Source organism: Falco punctatus (genome assembly GCF_963210335.1).
Source record: "Falco punctatus genome assembly, chromosome: 5".
Taxonomy (NCBI): Eukaryota; Metazoa; Chordata; class Aves; order Falconiformes; family Falconidae; genus Falco; species Falco punctatus.
In genome coordinates this window covers 90,419,739-90,442,380 of record NC_137584.1, presented here as the reverse complement: position 1 = coordinate 90,442,380, position 22,642 = coordinate 90,419,739, and the positions used below count along the sequence as shown (strand labels likewise).

The window sequence follows — 22,642 nt, the reverse complement described above, 5'->3', positions numbered from 1 at the left end:
GTGCAATGGGTGTTAAGAACCCGTTGCATTTATGTATTGTATTTAGTAAATAATCAGGCTCATCCAAATTGTGATCTCACCACTCAACCAAGGCCATTAAAATCAAGGTTAATGCTTTAATAATCCTTTGCTGTTTTTTATATGGTCAAAAAGAACCCTTTTCTATTTGCATGGTCATAATATTATTGACCTCTTCATCCCCTGAATACACATCAAAAGGAACTGAAATCAAAGTAATTACCAATGTTGTTCTCTCATGGTAAACATTTAACTCCTTGTACTGTCTCTTCCTTCAGTAAATTGAAATGGATTAAAAAACCACAGATGGGAAAAACTTGCAAAAGGTCAATATTTTCAGAATACCCTGTTTTACTTGTCAAAATACTTAGAAGCATAACGATAAAACATACAAGAAGTTAACAGGTACATGTTACTTGAATTAAAGATATATATAAATAGTCAATTTGGTGACAACACATTTATTACGATGGAAAAACACAAGTAGTTTCACAGATATTAATTAGTCCTGTTTTGCAGTATTAACTGTTCACAACAATTTCACCTGTAATAACAGCCACAAATCTTTTGTAAACCTTTATGTCTTGCATTAGACATGGCACTCTCAGACGTTAATGTTGCTAAAAGAAGACAAATGATCATAGTTCTTGTGTTTTGCTGGTCTTCAAGACCGTAGCAATTCCTACAGTAAGTCTTCCTGTATTTTTATAAAGTGTAAACAAAAGCCAAGGTGCTACTGTTTAGAAAGGAAGGGGATAGAGAACGTCATTCTCCCATTTAGGTATATATTGTTTAAAACCCACAACTTTTGGATAAATACCCAACTGTGAGGAGGAAAGCCTGGCTGACTTGCTGTTATTATTAATAGCACTCTGGTAGTCCAGTACTGCATAGTGTTCCCTGCCAACTTTGCCCACCATGAGGCTGGACGCTGAACAATATGAAGTTGCCTCTGTCCAAGTAAAGTACCAAAGAAATTATGATGTTAATATGACAGAAATTTAATTATATCATTACGTATGATCGTAAGCAAGCATTCTCCTCATTGCAGAAATGGGCATTTAAACCCAAATGCTATATATATTTCTCAAGGCTACCAAAAGTCAGAGGCAGAAATGAAGGCTACACTTAAATTTCCTGAATCTTAGCTCCAGATTTTAATCCCGTGGTAGTTCTATACCACTGCAAGCTACCTTTTAATTCAATTTCTCTTGAAAAAAATGTCAACACTAAGGAACTGTTTTTTTTCTAAAGCCTGTATTGTTGCAAGTTTGCACATTCGCAATTGAGGACCATCTTTTGTTTCTTTTGTACTACTGATAGTGACACTAGTGTTGACTGTGTCTGTCATCTTTTAGCTTTTCTAAGTTTGACCAAAATCAGCCATGAAGAACTCTAATTCAATGCAGAGAGCTGACATAATATTATTGCAGTAGTGAATAATACCTTCTGCTGGCTCACACCGGTGCAATTTTGAAGATAATAAAAATTATATTTAGCTGCCTAACTAGCAAGCCTCACACAAAAGAACATTCAATTAAAAAATGCAAATGCCTTTTTTTGGCTGGCAAAGAAATAATCCATAGTGATTCCCACTGATTTCAAGAGAAAGCAAAGTTAACATTGAACATGGAGGCGTTTCGAGAAGCTCAGCTGTGTCAGCAAAGAACTGAACACAACAACCCTATTAAGGAGTGCAGCAGATATTTCTGGTTTCCTAGGGCAGAAAGGCTTTTCTATGGATTAGGCTTTTCTTCTTTCCCAAGAAAAAAATGCCATAACCATTAGATCCAAAATGTGCCAATGATACTCAGAATGCAAACTTACTTTCTAAACATAAATTAAGCAAGGAGCTATGGCCTCACAATTAAATGATGAAGGCAGTCTTCAGCTCACCACAGCTTCTTCGTTAAAGTTCAGCTCTATTAAAAAAAAGCCAAACCACACCACACACCAGACTTGCTTCTAAAGCAGAACCTTAACAAACGCCATCGGCCAGGCACAAGTGCACATCATTTTAAAGTAAACTACGTATCAGCTCAGTTCCTGGTGAACAGTGAACTGTCTCAAATCCACGTTATAGAGGTTGGATCAATCTCGCAAACACAAGTCATTGCTGAAAAGAGGCCCTGAACTGAAACAGCCTGGAAAATGTATTAGATATTCACCCTAGCAGAAAGTATTTCTACCAAGCAAGTTAAAACGTATTATGGCAAAACTTAAATTAAACACATCCTTAAAAAGCTTGCCTTGCAGATGCAAACTCTCTTATGTGAAGAAGCAAATTACAGAGGGGTTGTCAAGGGGAAAATATTTGCGAGCACAAGACTGTTTTCCTTAACATTTATCCTGGCTGAAATAAATACAAACTCACAATTTTGCTCACTATATCTTACTACCTTTCTTGGGCAAAGGCTTGCCTCTTCTTCATTCTTGCAGTGAACTAGACGCAGCCCCTTTCCTACTCTGCCTGTTCAAAGCTAATTGCCTTTGGTTGATTATTGTTTGATACTGTGGTAGTGCCAAGCACTTTCACCTAAGGCCAGCCACTGCCCTGACGGCAAAGAGCTTATGGTTGAAATAAGTTATGTCTACACTGCCCAATCCATCCAAGACACAGCGTAATTCAGCTTGAGATGAGCTGGTTCCTACTGACATCCCAACTGGCTAGTTTAAAGCCAGCTCAGCTCTCTCTAGACTGCCTTTCAGCTACTACCGTCACTCCTATGTACACGAGACACACTCATACATAAAGGGCTGGAAAAAAGGAGTATTTTAATCTTCACTGTGTATGTATTGAACTGAGATACAGAGGCACCGAGTCACTTGCCTAAGGTCACATACATAGTTTGTCAGTGGTGAGAAACCCAGCTTTTATATCTTGGGTCCTAGCTCAGTGGCTTAATTGCAAAACCAACTGTCCCAACAATACAATTACTGTAACTACAGGGAAAGTTAAGATTTCTGCGAAGAATTACAACAGTCTTGTGCCTCAGACAGATGACTGAGTTCATGTGTATCAGCTGAGCCATAGTAATTGACCAAGTGTGCGTTTTTAGCCCACAGCAGACAAGAGGTAAAACACATCACCTTAAATCTTTTACACTGAGGTTTACCATTACAGATTTTGCTTCATGCTTGTTAGATGCTGAGAATGTGCAAAGGGTCAGTTACTGCTGCTCAACAGACACAAGGTAATCTGTTAAGCAGGGGTAACTCAACTGTGTGTCTGAGCCCTGAACCTAAATACAGTAGAAAATTGGATCCCTCTTGGCACAGTATTCTAACTCATTAACTCAGAATGCCATGTAATTTTTTTTGACTTTTCAATAACTGCCAGTTTTAGAATTTGAGCTGTTCTGGTCAGTTATATACAGGTTTGCAATTTATACTGCTATATACTATCAATGAGTACCTGTGATTCATAACGTAAAGTTACTACGGTATTTACAGTCACCACTGACAGCTATACCTTGAAGTCCAAACAAGAGAGTTTTTCCAGTCTTTTGTTTACATTGGGAGAATCTATCTTCTTTGTAAACTGAATAAAGCAGAGTTGGTTATGGTTCTCAAACGACAAGATGATGAAATTGTCTGCAAGAACAGCTGAAAAACAAATAAGAATTGTCATCACTGTAATACCTGTTTCTAGTAACAAAACAAATTACTGAACCCTCCTCCGAGACATTGGAAGAAGCAATTTTTTCAAGACAGTGTCTTAAATATTACACTGAAGCCTCTGTAATCTCCTAAAAGACATCAGTGCGTCATCCTGCCAGGACCTTCTTGGAAATGAGAAATAAAGCCTAGGGAGTACTCCGATGACATAAACCTGAATAAATTATCTCATATCAAGTTACCCCTACATTCAAATATATGTTTTATGCCCTTCCACATTAATTTTCATCTCAGTTCAGTATTCATTTTTTCTTATGGTAGCATCCACCAGTATTTCAGAAATGCACCTAATACAGCACAGCAGGATGATAAATGCAAATTAGTACTGGAGGTGTATTTGGTATTTTGATACTGTAAGGTTCTGGGTGCTGCTGCAGACATCAAGGAGGCTGTTACATACAGGATTATGCTTTAGAGGGGTTATGGATTTGTTGAAAGCTTCACATGGGGCTACCCAAACAATAAAGGTAACCAAGATGGAACCAAGAACTACCTTGGAGTCTGGAAAAGTGCAGTGGAATCCCTGCTGTTATCATAAAGGGGTGCTAGACCAAAATAGTTCAATATAAAAGTTATTAACTGATATGACAATAAAAAATAATTACACAAGAGTATCTAGAATTCTTCCCAAGTGCTACCCAGTTATTCAAGCAGTGGCCACATTTAAAGAGACGTCTGACAATGAAGTGAGTCACCAGGGTTACTAGTACCAGATCACTGAAGAATTGTTAATGAGAATCGGGTTTAAATTAAAGCTAGCAAGCTGTCTTCAGAAAGTAAACTCAGAACACTCTGCTAAAAGGGACTGAGGGTAAAAAAACCAATGCAGAACCACCCTTGAAAAACAAAGAAAATGCATTTATGACTATTATCCTAGATTCTTAAATGTATTTTACATACTCTTAAGTAGACTGACAGTTTAGTCTTACATATAAACATTGAAAACTGGCTACTCAGCTTTGCTTTGCTTTAGTCTGATTTATAACCAGTTGCATTTTCCAATAGTCATGTACTAGCACAGCTCTGAAGTACCTGGTATGCAAATGCTAAAGAGTAAAGTTTAAAGCCAAATAATTGCCTTTGAAATGTAACATTAACACTAGCTTTTGAAAGAAAAAAAAAAAAAAAGAAATGGTGATAAAGTAGCTGCCAGGGTGAGTTTGAAACTGTAACTGAGATCCTAAACACAGACAAACAGTCAAAGCCACTGAGTATGGTACCCTCAATATGTGCACAGTTGAAATATTTTGATATCCTCACAGAATTCACGTTACAGATGACCTGCAGCACACCTCAGATGCTTCTGAAATTTGTTTTGGCTGAAGGGAAGAAAGCAGGGTTCAAAGATCCCTGGGCAGGCGTGACTGTGACTAGTGGTGCCTTGATTTTCAGTACCCGTGGCTGTCCCGGGTAGGAGTGGAGATGCAACCGGCATGAAGGCAGCTGTGGGCACAGCTGGGCCAGTACAGAGAGAGGACCATGTGCTGCAGAGCCAGGTTACCCCCAAAAGGCAAGCAGTCTCGTTCATGCTCTACGTACTAGTAGCGCAAGACCTCAGTGCCACAAAATAATTTACAAAATGAGAAATACTGTTTTCCTTCAGGAAAGGATTTTTTCCCATAATTGCTAATTAAATTAGCTTTTAAATTTTGCCTATAAATAATAAAAATCAGTAGTAGAGACAGGAGGATTATAAATGCAATCTTAATTCTGTATTTTGTACACACAATCTGACCTTTACTCCAAGTGTTACGAGGACATGCTACTCTGAGAATTACAACATATCGTAAGTAATTTTGGCAGACTGTAATCCTTATCCATTTCTACATATACGTGATTTTTAACCATAAGAACTATTATTTTTACACAGAATTCTTGCATTATCAAATTTATTTTGGCCAACTTCATGATCACAACCCTAATTCCAACCCAGATTTGGAAAGACATGCAATTATGTTGGATTAAAGTTAATTTATTCTACGACAACATTATGTTGTGGTTGTCACATAAGGACAGTTCAGTACAAAAGTTTGCATTTTGAACACTATTTACACAGGTAACAAAAGTTTGCATTTTGAACACTATTTGCACAGGTAACAAAAATATTTTCTTTTGTTGATCATGAAAATAAAAACCATATTGCAATGACAGGTGTTGGGGTTTGCTTTTACTGAACAGAAGCAGTCCTGTTTCACCTTCAGACACGGGTATTATCAAACATGGAGGTTTAAGAAATTCTTGAGAGTAAGGAAAAACTATTATGTAACACTATTTATAGCAGTTTGAATGGCATAACTGTAGGAAAACATATTTGTTGCTTTATTATTCCTTTAGTTGTAAGCTTTTTTAATAAGTGGTATTTTTTTTTTTAAAAATTGTATTCCTACCACATATTAAGCCAATGTCAGGCAAGAGATGTACAATTTACTTATACATTTAATATTTATTGGTTTTTTTAAAAAAGACAGAGTTTTCTAAATAAGTTCTACAAACAACTTCAATCTGGGTATAAACTTAGCTTTCATGCTTTCCTATTTTCTGTCACCTGGAAGTATGAAATCCTCTTTCTGGAAATGGTAGGAAAAGTTGACTAGTTTTCCAGTAATTACTAGTATTCCAGTAATTTAGATGAAGGGCTAAAACAAAGGAGTCAAGACATTAAATGTGTTCTGTGCTGTGTCACTAGTTGGTAAAAAATGAAGTTACATTTTTTAGAACAACAACTCTACTAACGTAGTTACATTAATGTTAATTTTCAAGACTAAACTAAAACATATTGATAAGAAAAGGTCAGAGAGACACATTTTTGCAGGTTTCTTAAATAACCAGGCCAATATTCAACAGATGACTGGGTATGGAAGGAAATCAATTGCTAAAGACCAAAGCTAAATCTAGTATATCTTATTAAAAGGATGTAATTTGGGTGTACTTTTTAAGAGTTTGGAAGATAATGCACATGTAATTTGGCTCACACGAAAATTCCATATTCTTGATCATGCAGATGCCAAGATACCTGGCTGAGTTCTCAGTGGAGGTCTATAGAGACACAGTGGAAAAACTACAGTCATTTTCTAAAGCTGTTGAAAACAGGTACACTTTCAGAAGTTTTCTCTGCCTTAAACTAAAACTTTGTTTTGAACAGTCACTATTTAATAACAATAGTGAGATTCTGGAAATCTAGAAACTAAATCAGAACACCTCCACATAACTAATGTTATCCAGCCTTTATTAATAAGTTAATATTTTAATAATAATTATCCCACGTAATTTATCAGTTGGCTTATGTTTGGTTCTGTCCCATTCTCCAACCTATGAAGTAAAAATGACAAGTTCAAATGGCATGTTGACAGTGATTAAAATGTGTAAGAAACCGAATTTTAGAAACCCATTCAGTATTTGACAAGCCTGAAAACTTTGATGTTAAATATTATTCTTAAAGTGTTCTTAGTCCTGAGGGTTGTAACTATGGCATTACATGCAATTACTTGTTGTGTTTGCAAGTCCCCAATGGCAATAATTAGTCTACCTGTTGACATACTGTTTCTCTGCTCTATTGTTAATGTAGGCAATTGATTTGCACGTGGGTGTAATTACCATCACTGATGGTGTCGGAGATGAGCTTCCCCACCAGGGTCCTGTCAATCACCACCTTCTCCAGCTGTGGCCCAGAAAGGCTTAGGGACACCAATACACCTGAGTGAAAGAGGAGCTAAATCCAAAGAGCGAGAAAACAAGACATCAAGAATCATTAATAAAGTGAAACGTTTCAAGGTACATATTAGCAGCTGTCCATTACATAGTAATCTAATTTTCAAAATTACAGAAAAGACTTATTATCGTTGATGCAAAGATGTCTTATAATGACTTTGAAAGCTTTTTCGATGAAAGAGAGAGACGTAATCCAACACTGAATTGTACGGGTACAAGAATTACAATTGCTGAACACTTGAAGAACATGCGTGCTAAGTTCTCAAATGTTGCATGAAATGTACTGAAATATTTCATTAAAAATGGAGATCATAATTCTGTCCTGAATGAGTAAAGGAATGATGCTGATCACCATCATCCACGGACCTGATTTTTTCTGTATAAAATAACTGCATAGCCTGCAGTATATCAAAAAAAATATAAAGTTGGGCTTCACGTAAGTTTATATTATGATCATCACTGATTAAAACCAGCACCTTTTTGCTAACCTTGTTATTTCTGATCATTTATATATTGTTTAACTTAATAGCGCCCTACTACAGTCATAACTGTGGGCTCCTAATAAATCCATATACTCCTTGGCATAAGGTTATAGATGTCTCTCTTAGAAAGAAGGAATTTAAACCATTGGACAGAATATTCAGAGGCTTATTTCAGAGTTAACTGAATATTTCTGCCTAATTAATCTCAATTAAATGATACATATAATCTTGAAGACTAAGTCACAGTACTTATCAGCTCCTTCCGATGCCGTAACTTGTATGAGAGAATGCTCAGTGACGGGAGTTATGAAAACCAGTTCTTTTTGCATAATTAAACCATTAAACTTAGTAATTTTCTGAATGCAACTACTATGGCAAATAAATTCGGAAAATAAAGCCCATGAAGTTCCCTGCTCTGTTGTGATTGACCTCACTTTGTGAAGTTACTCCAGTAGCAGGAGTATACGAAAAGCTTTATTAGAGCGATTACTTTTTTCTTAGCAACATGGTAAAAGACAGTTTGGGGTTTATAAAAAAAAAAATAAATTATGACCATACTAATTAACTTATTGCCAAACTTGGGTTCTACAGAAACCCTGATGTAAAAACAGTGAAAAAAATCACTACTACGATTTTGATCTTCTCATGCAGTACTGAAAACAGAAATGTATTTCCATTCATCTTCCAGTGCCACCTCTGGTCCTGCAAGCTGCTGGACTAGGTGACCTCAGCGTGTAAGTTAAGGAAGTTTCCAGCCAGCTCTCATTGCTGCTGCATGGCAGCAGTTCTGTAGGACCCGCTCTGGCAGCTTGGCGTTCATCTCTCTCTCATCTGTATACAAAAAAATACCATTATTTTTTCAGCAGAGGCTACACCAGCCTGAAAACTTGCTGAACAATCTTTTCTGCCAAAGGAATCCTCAGTGGAAAGACCATTGCAGGGAAGTACAGAGGGCTCACCAAAGGCCAGAAAGCTGGGACTCCAGCTCTTACTTCTACCTAACAGCAGATCTGTAAAGAAATCTCTGTGCTTTTAAAAAACTTACTACGGGAGAAATACTTGCTTTTGTAGCAGAATTTGGCAGAAAAATCCCTGTTTGTTTTATGCTAGAGCAAGACAAGCATGGTTGCATTATACTTTTTAGAACAACACACTGGTACATAAACACCAGGCGAGCTTGCTTGCAGTGAGATCTACTGGATCGTATAATAAATAAAATATATTATCACCACAGGGATGTAGTGATCTAATGGAGCTTGCCTCTTGTGCAATGCCCTGCTCCCAATAATTTAGCCATGAAAAAATCTTGGTTCTACATATTTTGCTATATTACTACTGCTCTGTGCTCTCTGCAGCAAAGAAAAGGACAAGCATATTTAAATAAATTATTTTCTTGCCCTGACTAGTATCTTTAATCAGCATTAATCCAATCTATCTTCCTATCAATTCACAATAATTCAAAAATAGATTCTAGTGATGTCTGAAATAGAAACAAAAAATACCTGTGATGTGAGATGAATTTTTTAAGAACGATCATTCCTACCCTGCCAAAGTCTAGTCATGCATTTGGTTGATAAATATATATAGTCAATGTTTCAATACTGCCTGTCACGACAGATGTCCTTTCAGGTTCTGTCCTAGTAAGAATACTAGACACAGCTACACTCATGCAGCTTTTATTGCAATCTTTCAAAACTTTAATTTATCCTTACGTTGAAGTTAGATTAGATAAAATCACAATTTATTTCCAACTTTATATTGTTAAGTCCAGCACAATTTGACTACGGTTAGCTATAATTGTCCAGAGAACATAGTTGAAAACGTGAGGGTTGAAACCCAGAAGCTGACAAACTATGATGCAAGCAACAATCAAGGAAAATTTACGTAAGTACCCTAGAAAGATCAGTTCTAAATTACTGAATGAGTATCAGCCTGCCAGAGAAAACACCACAAATCCTTCAGTGTTTTGTGCCAACAAGAAAGCTGGTTCAGTCAGATAAATAAACTCTCCAGCTTGTGACTTCCACAACACCTTTGCTTGGGAGCTATGTTCTTCCCTCAGAAAATGTCACTGTACTGGTAGGTTGTCCCATGCTTCCTCTTCTTGCAGGGAGACAGAAAAGCAAGCTGGAGTTAACCTGGGAGAAAAACCTAAGTGAATTAGAAGTCTCTTTGTAGCCTCTACGTTTACCTGACAGAGTAAGGATATATACCACCCATCCAAGTAAAGAGGAGAGGCAAAACACAGGAAAAAATGTGTTTTGATTTGTAGGTGGTCAACGATCTTGGAATAACTGCATTACGGAATGAGGGCACATGGTTGTCATTCTGCTGACATCTAGTACGTCCATCCACCATGCTGTACAGGGACACGCTTGCAAATTCTGGCTTCAGAGTAACAAATATGATTAGAGCTCTTTAACTCTTAAATGTTTCAGGTGTAAATTCACTTTATGCCTCTATGTTCATTTCCTGTGACCCAAGTCACACCTGTTACAGAAGTAGAATAGAAATCTGTCACAATTGCTCCAGTGTAGAATGACAACAAATTTATATAAATACAAAATATTGTGCGAATAGGTGTGCTTTGCTTTACATCTATGATAGTAGTCATTAAACCAATGCTATGTATTTTAAATATTGCACAGATCTCTATGCTACCAGTATGGCATGCCAGAATGACAGAAAGTAGGTAGTAGTATCATTTCCATGGCTTTTATTGTTTCTCCCATTGTGCTCCCTCCTCCTTTATTTTTACAGTAAAACTTTCTTTCCCATTATTCTCCACTGAAGTTTGAGATATTTGGCCAAAACTTAAATTTTAATTTAACACATTTTTGCTGTAACTTAACTTTAACTAACTAATGTAACTTTTGCTGTGCTCCACAGGTTTAAGTCACTCCCTCTAGGAACTTTAGAGTATCAATTTAAAAAGTAAATCAGAGACCTTACACACTATGTGGCCATGTAAGGTCAGTATTTCTTCCTCCTGCCTTTAAAAATCTTTTGGATTAGAATGAGGGTGGGTTTTTTTTAATAGTTCTTAAAGTTTACCATGAAGTACAAGCAGGTATTTAAATAAAGCAGGGAAACGGCTGAGTCACCATCACTGGAGGTATTTAAAAGATGTGTCAATGTGGCGCTCAGGAACATGGTTCAGTGGTGGACTTGGCAGTGTGAGGCTAACAGTTGGACTCAATGATCTTAAGGGTCTTTTCCAATCTAAATGAGTCTATGCTTCTACAATTCTATATTGTCTTTCATCAAAAATATTCTAAAGATGTATGTGATGTGCTTGAACTGAAACTTCACGGTTTCAATTCCTTACTCACTGTGTAGTCTATGCAAAGACTGTTACATGATAATAAAGATTTAGTTGTTGTTATATGTAAGCTTGCGTAGTTAAACTCATATTTTGGTGGATGGGAGCAGTCCAATCACAAGCACGCATGACTATAAAGGAAACGGGGAAGACTGCAAACTTGGCTTGAACACAGATACACAGTGATCCAGCTCCACAAAGTAGTGCTCAAGGGAACTGCCCATCATTGCTAAGGAATAAAAGCAAACATTAGAGGCATTATCTACACAAGGCACAAAGTCATTCCATCTAACAGATATCAAATTAGCAAAAGAAACTCTCAGTGATGAAACACATCACAAATTTTTCAGACTAAAGTACCGCAGTGTGAAAAATAGAAATCAGAAGAGTCATCTCCACAGCTTTAACAGTCTTGAGCTGTTCCTAAACAAAACACGAAAGCATGACTTCACACCTATTGGAAGAACAGGCGTAGCCTTTGTACTTGAATGTGGACCGAGTGAAATGTTTGGGCACCTGGTCAGTCTACACGCTGGGAAGGAAGGGCCACTTTATTTCTCTGTTACCAAGGAGCTGAATGTGAAGACTTTGATAGAAGGAATTATATACTGAGTGCCAAAAATGATTCTCCAATGAGCAGGAAAGACATAACAAGGAGCAGAGGATACCCAGGGGAAGACTTGGCCCTTCCCTTCCCCAACAGCAAAGTGCTCCCATATGTATTTGAGTTACTTTTTTGTTTAAGTTACTACTTAGGCAAAGGACTTAAGTACAGGCTCACAAGTTATGGACTTCAGTAGAACTTAAGCATGTACTTAAGTGGATTCCTTTATCCTCGGAAGCCTTGGCCCTTGACTCCTCATTCATGCAGCTTAGCTGCTTATCAGCCCTTCTACCTAAAAAGATACTTGCAGAGCAAAGCCAGGATTTGCTTCTATCTGATTAAAATTGGAAGAGAAGGAAAATATGCCTGTAAAAAATATCGCTGCAAACTGTTTTCCCTTCCAGAGCCCAACCGACAAAGGAATATGCAAAAGGAGAAGAGAATTGCAAAGCATTTCTTGTTCAAGCAGGTTCCCAGGGGTTTTCCCCACCTCTTCATTCCAGATTGCTTTCTTAGCCACCCTACTGTAATTACTCTGTTGCATGCCTTATTACAGATGAAGTTATTGTTGTTACATGTTACTGTTTCACAATAATCAATGCATTTGTACTTCTAGCTCCAAATCTCTAAAACCACACAACACATTAATGGTTGTGATCAAAAGCAACCAAAAGAATTTAATATGAGAGCAGTGTTCCTCTTAGTAACTGGTGATGGGTACTAGCTTCTCATGTATTTGAGCCAGAATGTCTTGATTTTGATATCAGATGTGCTACTGTATGTCACCACATATCTTGCTACATCAGTTTGCTTATGGGCATTGCAGCTGATATAACATGCCATGTCAGCAAATATTGCTGTATATCTCCATTCAGAATCCAGTTCTAAATATGTCAATGATGGTAACACAAAACCCACTCATACACATATGTAAATTGCAACACAATCAAACTACATCAACTCCAAGTAATTTAGCAAAGAATATATAAATCTTTTTCATTAGCAGGTAACAGATATGATTCACAGCTTGTGCTTGGCTTTTATACAATAAAATAATTCAGCATTGGCATGTGTTTAATTCTACATAGTAATGCAAATGTAAAACTAGAAACAGTTGGAAATCAAATGTTTTGGCTAGATGTCATTAATTTTTACTAGCTTATATTGTAAAACCAAACCTGAACCAATGGCATCATTTCATGGGACTGATTTCATGATTCTGTGGCAAAACTTAAAAGCATTCCAAAGAATCAGAGAAGGAGACCAAGAGGAAGGGAAGCAGCCAGAGCTGAGCTGAGTAAATGCAACAATACTGATAAAATTAATTCCTTAGGTTATTACTCCTCGGCAGGGGAAGCCAAGGAGTAAATTGTTTATTTAATTATAAACAATACAGTGGCATCTTATTGTAAAGACTACTTGTCTTTTTTTCTGTCGCCCTTCTTTTATGGTCTATTTATTTTCCTTTGACATCAACTAACTGAGGATTACAGGATTACTTCAGCAACTCATCACAGGTCATCAAAGCTGGGGTTCAGAAGTACCACACACAAACGGTGAGCATTCACATTCTACTGCAGTAAGGAGGAACAGAGCTGAAGAAAAGACCCCAGTCCTTCAGGGCTCAACTAAGCTCTTCTAAATAGGAGAGCAAACTCCTTGACAAAAATCCCTGTATGGTCTAGGTTATGTTTACATGAAATGGCACATCATCTGTTTCAGAAGCTCTAAGCAGTACTAGAATGTATACTTTGAACAGCAAAAATAAAGGTCAGTGGATGCTTTTTGGTAATGGGCAAGGAAGTAAATATGAAACTTCTAATGCACTGATTGTATAAAAGAAGTAAGAGGAGAAATTTTGATGCATAAAATGAAACATCAAGACAGGTAGAAAGCTGGGCCAGTGTTACAGTAGTTCTAGGCAAACTCATACAGAAGAGCCAATTCTGAGAAATACATTCATACAATGGACAAGGTAATCCACATGCAAACTAACTAGATTTTTCATTGAGGCATACGCATGAAGTCTAACTGGTCATTTGCACAGAAATGGTTAACACGATAGCATACTTATTTTTAGCACATGCATGCTTACATTTATAGCCCCCAACTTTTGCTTGTGGGCTAGTTAGAAGGTGGAGGTGCTGGAGGAAGCAGTGAGGGATTAGGAATGGTGATGTTTAGGTTCCAGAAAGCACACTAGCAGCAGTCTTACGCTTGGTTTTTCACAAAATCTGAGGGAAATCATACTACTATTTTAAAATATAGTCTTGTTTTCATTGTATCACCTTTCAGATTTTTTCCATTTGTTCTGCTGTGCTAAAGGTACAACAACCATTAAGTTTTTGGATAGCACATTGTTATTACAAAACAAAGGGAACTCTTCCTTGTTCAGCTGAAGATACAGCAGATTCAAACACATAGAATATTTATTGAAAAATGTGATGGCTCTTGAGTTAAATATTTTAATTTCTGTGAATTCATTTATTTGATATTGTATTGCTGCTAAAAACCAAAGAGCTAAAACCCACACCCTATAATTAAACCATAAACTCAGATTTAGGCCAAATCACTGAAAATTAGGACAGTCAGGATAGTTCACCGCATGCTCTCCATGCTGTTTGTCTGACTTGTTGCTTCCATTACACTTGAAAGTTCATGCAAACATGGACTTTTCTTTTTCCACTAGCAGCTGCTCTGGTATCCATCCAAAATAGCATGTGAATACACTAGCGCTATGACATAGATTGCACCATTATGTGATAAGGACTTTCTGCTGAAACAGTTAATTAGTCTCCTATTAGAACTAAAAAAAATAAAGGTACATCTTTTCCAGAAGCTTCAGAACGATTGTATCAAAATAGGGAGAGTCCAGATAGCCCTGCAAAATGCTCCAAGACAGATGAGCAGCAGGAAAAAAACCAGCTTGACATAAAACTTGATAGAAGACAGCTTTTCTCTTCTAGGCTCTCCCAAATTATTCGTTTTTTCTGTTTTATTTTCATTTGTTGGACAGGTTATATTTTCAGGAAGACAGAAAGTAGAATAACACAATTGTTTTGGCAGAACATTCTAAACCCAGTTGGAGTCTTCAATTATCAGCCATTATTATATTAAAAGAAACATTTTGTTTTGTGATTGAGAAACTAAAAGCAGAATTTAAGGACAGAGAAATGACTATGATTCTTATCTATAATTTTAACTCTGACTATTTCATAAGCTTACTGTGACTTAAACTCTGGCTATACAAACCATCTAAAAATCCCTAAAAAAATACTCAATTTACCAAGCTACCCCTTTACATGAGTCAATCCAATATAGAGCCAGTCCCGATATACTAAGATAAAAACACCCATCACTTTTCTTTCCCATCTTGTACAAGAAATAGGTAGAATTGTATTTGTCTCCTTTTTGTTTATGTAAACCTGAAACTACTCAGAGGATGCTAAGTTAAAAAAAAAAAAAAAAGTTTTATACTGAAGGTTGTTATACTATAAAGGCAGGACAATAAAATTTTGGCAAGAAGTTCACTATTCCATAGTATGTATTGGTAAGGAATGCAAGTGGATGCAGATAGATGAGAGGGGAAGGAAAATAACCGAGGGAGAATGGACAGGGAGCGCAAATGAAGAGACAGCAAACTGGGAAGCAGATGAATACACTCATGGCTAATTGACTCAGTATTTCTTAACCAAATTCCATTCCTAATCAGAACAATACTAACTAAAAAATTAGTCACCTAAATTAGCATGCAATTAATATTTAAATCAGTTCTAGCAAATTAACATTCACAGATATATAATACATAATCTGTACGCAAATTATATACATTTACTAGTGATAAGATCTGATAGGCAAGTGTAGCTTAGGCAATAATATCTTTATTATTGATACAAAAAGACTATATGCTATTTGGTATGTCAGGTATTTAAACATTTTGCTATTCTTAAAGACATTTCTGGAATTTCAGCTGTATAATGTTCAAATAGTTAATATTCATCCTGCTGACACACATTTGGAACTACTTGAAATAGAAGAAAAAAAACTATGAATGTGAAAAAGCATAAAAGTTAAAATACGACATTTCTTTTTAGAAACAGTATTAGTAATATTTACAAGTATTCCCCATGCTAAAGCAGTTTCAAATATGATGCACACTTCCTCATGAACAATGAAGACTGCTGAAACTTAACAAAATACGTACGTTTTTCAGAATACTCTACTGTTCTGTGTTAATGAGGGTGTGCAAAGCTGTTTGTTGATACACTATGTGGAACTTATAAAGACAGAGAACATAGCTACATGCGTGCCACATGTCACAATATCTTTTGTTCCATAACTTCATTAATGATCTAGCTGGTTTAGAGTTATAGCTTCCTTCCTATTACACAAGCTCGAAGTAAAAAGATTTGTGACAGACATGTAAATAATTTCAGATATAAAAATGTAATATAACATAGATTCCAGACCTGTCTATACATTTTAACTGCTCCCTTAGTGTGCTATTTTGAGGTACAGGATGCTTTCAGTTTCCCCAAATAATAATAATCACACAGAATCAGGGCACTTTAATGTAATTTTTCTTGTTGATAAAAAACAGATTTTTGTTTCGTAGCATCTACTTCAGGCTAGAAATTTAAATAAACACAATCTAAGTCATAAGAGCCCATACATTAAAAAAACACACAATTATTTTCTGTGTTAGTTAACATTTTAACAGTAATGCATGAATCACTGAATAGCTTTTTGACTCCACTGACTGAACACTGTGAGAGCTTGTCAAAACATTTTACCTGACAGATATGTTTGTTCTTCCATCTGCCCAGCACACATTGACTGTTTTGCATTAAGTCCTAAAGGACAACAGAAAACAGAAAGTGGAGCTGGCAGTACACATTGTCACTACCAGTTAACATACTTCTGATTTTCAACTTTATAGATGAAGCATGCCACACAAAGATGCAGCTGTTTTAGAACAGCCCGCCACACAAAAGCACATTTATCATCACGGGCAGAGTTAGACCTTTATGAAAATTAAAGCTGTTGAAAGGGGTTTGAAAACCGGATTATATGTTCCTGTACTTGAAACTTTCTGAAGCATACCTCTACCTCCTTGAGTGTATCTCGCAGTTTGTCTGGTCGCTTGTTTTTCAGTATCCAAGGGTAATCTCGAGCTGGCATATAAAAGTAAAAAAAAAGAAAAAAAAAAAAAAGAAGATAGAGAAATGTGTATATGTAGGTGACAGTATTACACATACATATAATTATATATAATAATAAAAAAAGTTATTCAAGTTGACCTTCCTTTTCTGTGGAAACACAAAACTAAGATTTCTAGGAGTTACCATAAACATACAACTTGCCTGTAATTGGAAGGAAATGGCCATGATTTCTATCACTTTCTGGTATCAAAGAATATCCTTTTGAAAGGCTCTGTCATAGGAACAGTTAGCATGTTACAGCCACACCGACCATGACTTCACCATGGCAATTGTGTACAAAGCTCTCAGGATGTAGTATCTCACCCAGCTGCTAAGCACTTGCTGTGAGAAAGCATCTCACATTTGGTATGTTAACTCACATTCAAGTTATCAACTCCTAAACAGAGAAATACCATTCTTTTGAACTAGCATTTCATTGCCTAATTTAAAAAAAAAAACAGGCACTAACATGTCTACAAAATATATATGTACAATAGAGGTATTAACAGGTAATTGTGAACACCATAACTTCTATTATGAAGTATAGTTATTTATAGGATTTCTTCTTGAAAATTTGGTCTGAAAAATCTGCCAAGTCAAGCAAACAAGAAAGTGCACGACTGCTACAGTCCTTTAACAAATTTATTAATGCTCAGCAAACTATTGTGAAAATTCTGGCCTAATACATTCATCCTGAAACCAGGAGGCAAAGCTTCCCCTGGAGTTGCTAGAAATTGGTTTGTTTCATGGCTGAGAATCAGGCTCTAATAACTTGTGAAATTTCATCATTTAAAAGTGAGCAGTTTTCTGCTCATAAGTATACAATAAAAACCATGAGAAAACTAGAACACATTGTCTTTTTAAAATCTAGCCTAGCTGAAGGAAAACTGATGAAAAGTTTTGAGCTCCAAGCTGTCAGTTTGTATGCCAACTTCCAGCCTGAAGGACTTAACAGTTGTGTTTAAAACTCCCTGCAAAAAGTAACTTACAACAGAAGTGCTACAGAGTGAAAAAATGAAGGATTTCATATATCAACAGAAGAGCACACCAACATACAACTTCTTTGTGTTTTATTGGACTGAAGCCAGTGTTGGTGGGACTGTTAGGATGATATTAATTGGGCATGTTAAGATCACATTTTCAATAGGTGCCCTCCTAAATCCTGGAATATTTATCCACATACGTAAAATGGGAATTGCCTGTACAGATACCAAACTATCTATAGAAAGCAGCAGCTGTGAATAAAGTAACCCAGTGCTCCACTTTAAGAAATGTGCCTAGGCCACCCCTGTATTTAAAGCAACAAGGTGCAGTGGCTTCTGTTCCTTTTGCATGTCACACGTATAAAAGATAACAGCCGAGGCTTCCATATAACGGGGTTTGTCTGGGCCTGCTTCTCTTTTCACACAGGCAGCGCCTGTAAGATAATGCTACGAAGAGCACAAGGGATGTAAATCCATTATGCTCCTCCCTACTTATAACCCTTTCTCATCTCCTCACCTTTACAGAGCTGTATTGACTCTGACTGACACACAACTCTCCGCAGCGGGTGTAGATTTACCACATGGCTGCACGCACCTTTATACCCATATCCCCAGCGGGGCTTCAACCTGCTCCAAAAACACCTTATGGTCTTGCAAAATAACTTACCCTTCCGGAACACATTTTGCCTTCAAAAACATGCACAACTCCACGTGAATTTTCATTATAAGATAAAATGTTAAGGCAATTCTTACAGCACGCATGCTACTTTGTGAAGTCATCTACAAATCAATTAGATTTTTCAGAGTCATCACGTAATAATATTTGAGTATTAATGAATGCTCTGAGCAATAATAACTATGGAGGAGTTGTAAAACTTGAACTGAAGTTGTACTAATATAAAAGCCTTGAACCGCCATAATACTGCTCCGTGATAGCGTAAACTGAAATTGCTTTTAACCAGACAATGCAGGAACAGTGTAGATGTTTCAAAGCTAAAAGCATTCTCAGGTAGCTCACTATTAACTTAGAATTTTATTTTGGCTGAAAGTATCTTAGCTATAATTTTCAGTTTTGAGGCAGCTGGTATTTCAGTTCAAGAGTCGATCGGGAAAATGTTTATTGCTCATCTACTGAGCAAGCTTCACAAGGAAAAATCTGGCTTATTCTTCGTGATTCCTCTTGACAATGGATTGCAGAAGCAATACACGCTACCATGCTCAGCGACAAAACCACAAAACAACAGAGTGCAAATACACCAGGAAGGAATAATTACAACTTTTCAATTATTTTGTGCTGGGTAGTTCTGTGACTGTCTGTCTTAAATGGCATGTGCGGAAAGTTACGTTTGAAGCAGTCTGAGAGAGTGATTTTCCAAGGGCGTCACCAACCCAAATTAATAGTCTGGTTTTACTGCAACAAGAAACTCAGAAAATGTCCTTACATTCTGCTAGATTTTCCTCCTCTTCTAAGTAACAATGCTTCATCTGCGATGCTAAAGGAAAGAAAGGATGAAAAGATGAATGATAATCCTTACAACTGCTGTCAGCAAATATTAATATTAGAGAGAAGATTCATACAGTATGATAAAACATAGAAATTGACAAAAAAAATTAAGACAGCCCCGATGTTTTCACCTCGTGAGGCAGATATCTTAAATTTGCAGTGAAAGAAAAGCTCATGTAGCCCAGCAGGTGGGCGGCGTTGCTGAGCCCCCGATCTCATCAGAGCGCGGGGTGAGCGGCAACCGACCCCGGCAGAGCGCGGAGCTGGGCCGTCAGCAGCGCCCCCTCCGCGGGGCCTCCGCGGGGCCAGCGCCCCCTCCGCGGGGCCAGCGCCGCCACCGCGGGGCGCAGCCCGGGGACGCCTGCCCAGCCCCGCGCTAGGCGGGCCGCAAGCAGCCAGCAACTCCAGCCAGCGGGCCTCCTGGCCCATCGCGAAACTTCCAGGATTAACAGGATTAATCAGATAAAGAAAATTGATCGTTCGGTCTGAAATGGCCATGGCAGAGCCCGGGCGGGGTGCGGAGGCCGGGCCGGCGCTCCCGCGCGCTCCCGCTGCCCCCTGCTGGGCTCCCGCACACACCGGGCGGCGGGGCTAGCTGCCCCCCGGCACACCGCCCCCCCCCCCCCCCCCCCCGCACACCGCTCCGCCCCCTCCCCCCCGGGCACACCGCCCCCGGCCAGCCGGCAGCAGGTGCAGGGGCTGAAGTGACGATAAAGCATTAGAATTTAGTGTGTAAAATCCCACCGCAGTTTCTAACGACATAAAGGTGGTTTTTATGTAACTACTTTTCCAATTTTTTTCTTCTGTGGAATAAAACTTTCGAAAAGACTCTGACATAACTTGGAAAGATAATCTTTCTGGACTATTTACAGAAATAGAGGGATATATTTACAAGAAACTCTGAAGTTGCATTTTTCAGTGCAAAGCAGCTGGCATCAAACACTGAACATGTGGAAGTTCTGTTTAGTTTTAGTTATGGTTACTTTATTTTACCTGGTTCTTTCTTGTCATGGTACTGGTGGATCCCAATATCTTCATCTATATAATTGAATGTAAATATATTTAATTACACACTAGAAACAAAACACAACTTAGCAAGCAAAGTTCAGCATCTCAGTTTCTGCTAGCTGGCGCAGAGCGTTAGGTGTTAAAACACAAGCGACAGGGGAAAAACTAAGAGTGTACAGCCTGAATGCCAGCAGGAACTCCAGGAACCAGCAAGGAAGGGCTGAAGGAGAATGCGGCAGGTCCTTAGGTTGATTTGGAGCTGTCATTTCTTTCACATACACTTTGATTCTCTTCCAGCTGCCGACATGCAAAAGTATTTTTACCACCTTCCTAATTAGCATCATATGTGTTCTTTGACAAGAAAAGGTTAGGATCATATACTTTTCAAAAGTATACCTTAGAATAATTTAAAATGTTTTTTTGATGAGACAACAGGATTTTTTTTAAGATTTATGAACTCATAAAGCTGCCCTCCCAAAGGACCCAATCTCCTTAACCTGGAGGGATTATTGCCTACTTGGCAGAGAAATTGGAATGTTTCAGCCATACTGGGACTGCGACCCGCACCAGCCAGCACCCAATGGGGCCAACTGGTAAATACTTAGTGTGCCACGGCAAGCTCCACCAAGTAGATCTAAGTACGGCCTTAAGTTGCACTGTTTTAAAACAATTAGTTTGACACCGCATCTGTCTTCTTCTAAATTCAGACAGGGATATACCACGGGGAGGAATTCCTTACATGGAGGAACGCAGGAAGGCACTGCGATGGCAGGCCGCTTCTAAAACGAGAGAGCAGTCCTCCCTTCTGCCTCAGAGTTTTAGAATGAGGTTTGTAGGCAATGCATAAATGGACAGAGAGGAAGCAAGAAGGTCAAAAGGCAGAAAATAGGCACAGTAGGCCACAGAACACCTTTAATTACAATAAATCACAACTATGTGTTTCTTTAAACCATCAGACTTTTCTATGAAATAGTTTTTTATATTATTGTTGTTACAGAACAGTTCTTAGACAAAGATGGGATGCCAAAACATATTGAGTCAATGCTTCAATAGTAACATTCAATTGAATATTCATTCATATTCAACTGGATTGCTAATAATATTGAAACTAATGTATCAACAAAGTATTGTACACTACAATTAGCATGAAGCATCATAAATAATATTTTGATATGGTCTACTTATAAACCACTGGGGTTTTTTTAGTATTACATTCTAGCAATAGCAAGGCAAGATGAATGAAGGTAATTTCTACATGGCTAGTAATTAGTCACTTGTCTCCTGGAACAATCAATTAATAAGATAAATATATCCTTGTAAGTATAAAATTTCAAGTAATCATGCAAAATACCCAGAACATACAGTAATTTTTCATTTTCATGCTAAGTACAAATCACAATGCCTCTGCAAATCACTTGACTGTAGGTCTTCATTCAACCAAACTAGTCATTAAACTGAAGCTTACAGTCAAGTAGGGCACAGCTTCCTAAAAAGGAAAATGCATCCAATTAAATATAATCTTAACATTTTTACTTGAAAGGATGCTCCAGTTCTATGATAAGATAAGCAAAGAAGCTGACCAAGTTCAAACATCGTATTGCTGCCTAATTTTCTTTCTCCTAAGTATAAAAACCACTTCATTTGAATATTCAGATTTTTTTGTCGGTTGAATATTCATCAACAAGCTTTGCTGTTTTGTTTTAGGAGCAGGTAACAGCTCACCTCTGATATGTAAGTTAGTCTTCAAAGACCACAGAAACATCTCAGTCAGGCAGAAAGACATCTGGTGGCAAATGGACCCTTAGCACTATCAAAAGGAGAGAAACTGCATAAGCAAATTAATTACCCTGCATCACCAGTGAAACTGCAAGTATTTTGGAAACTAGAGTGTTAGGAGAACCTAGCACCAATGACATTTTGTTACATATAAGCTGTAGGTTTTGATCACAATAAAATGAATAATGCATGGGAAAGAACAGGATAAGAAATGTATATATGTCTCTATATACACCACATATAGAGACAAATAAATTTGTTTAAATTTACAGCTGCTCTCACTAAAGTAAGTAACTTTGTGCTTGATGCTTCTCACATACACCTTATAATCTATTTTTACTGTATAGTTATTACCTTG

General features: G+C 37.5%; 1 protein-coding gene across 9 annotated transcripts in view; it reads right to left on the bottom strand.

The window, feature by feature from the left end:
* The window catches only part of WDPCP (WD repeat containing planar cell polarity effector), a 157,565-nt gene that overhangs the window by 84,701 nt on the left and 50,222 nt on the right, over positions 1 to 22,642 (bottom strand). For 8 of the 9 annotated variants that reach the window (XM_080389571.1, XM_080389570.1, XM_080389569.1 and 5 more), the window contains 7 exons: positions 22,231 to 22,315; positions 20,494 to 20,538; positions 19,439 to 19,489; positions 16,916 to 16,986; positions 16,606 to 16,665; positions 7,291 to 7,405; positions 3,491 to 3,624 (listed from right to left, as the gene is read on the bottom strand). In XM_080389571.1, the coding sequence (XP_080245697.1) occupies positions 3,491 to 3,624; positions 7,291 to 7,405; positions 16,606 to 16,665; positions 16,916 to 16,986; positions 19,439 to 19,489; positions 20,494 to 20,538; positions 22,231 to 22,291 (537 nt within the window). In that variant the 5' untranslated portion in view covers positions 22,292 to 22,315. The remainder of the gene's footprint in view (positions 1 to 3,490; positions 3,625 to 7,290; positions 7,406 to 16,605; positions 16,666 to 16,915; positions 16,987 to 19,438; positions 19,490 to 20,493; positions 20,539 to 22,230; positions 22,316 to 22,642) is intronic. The other variant, XM_080389576.1, reaches the window with a different exon arrangement.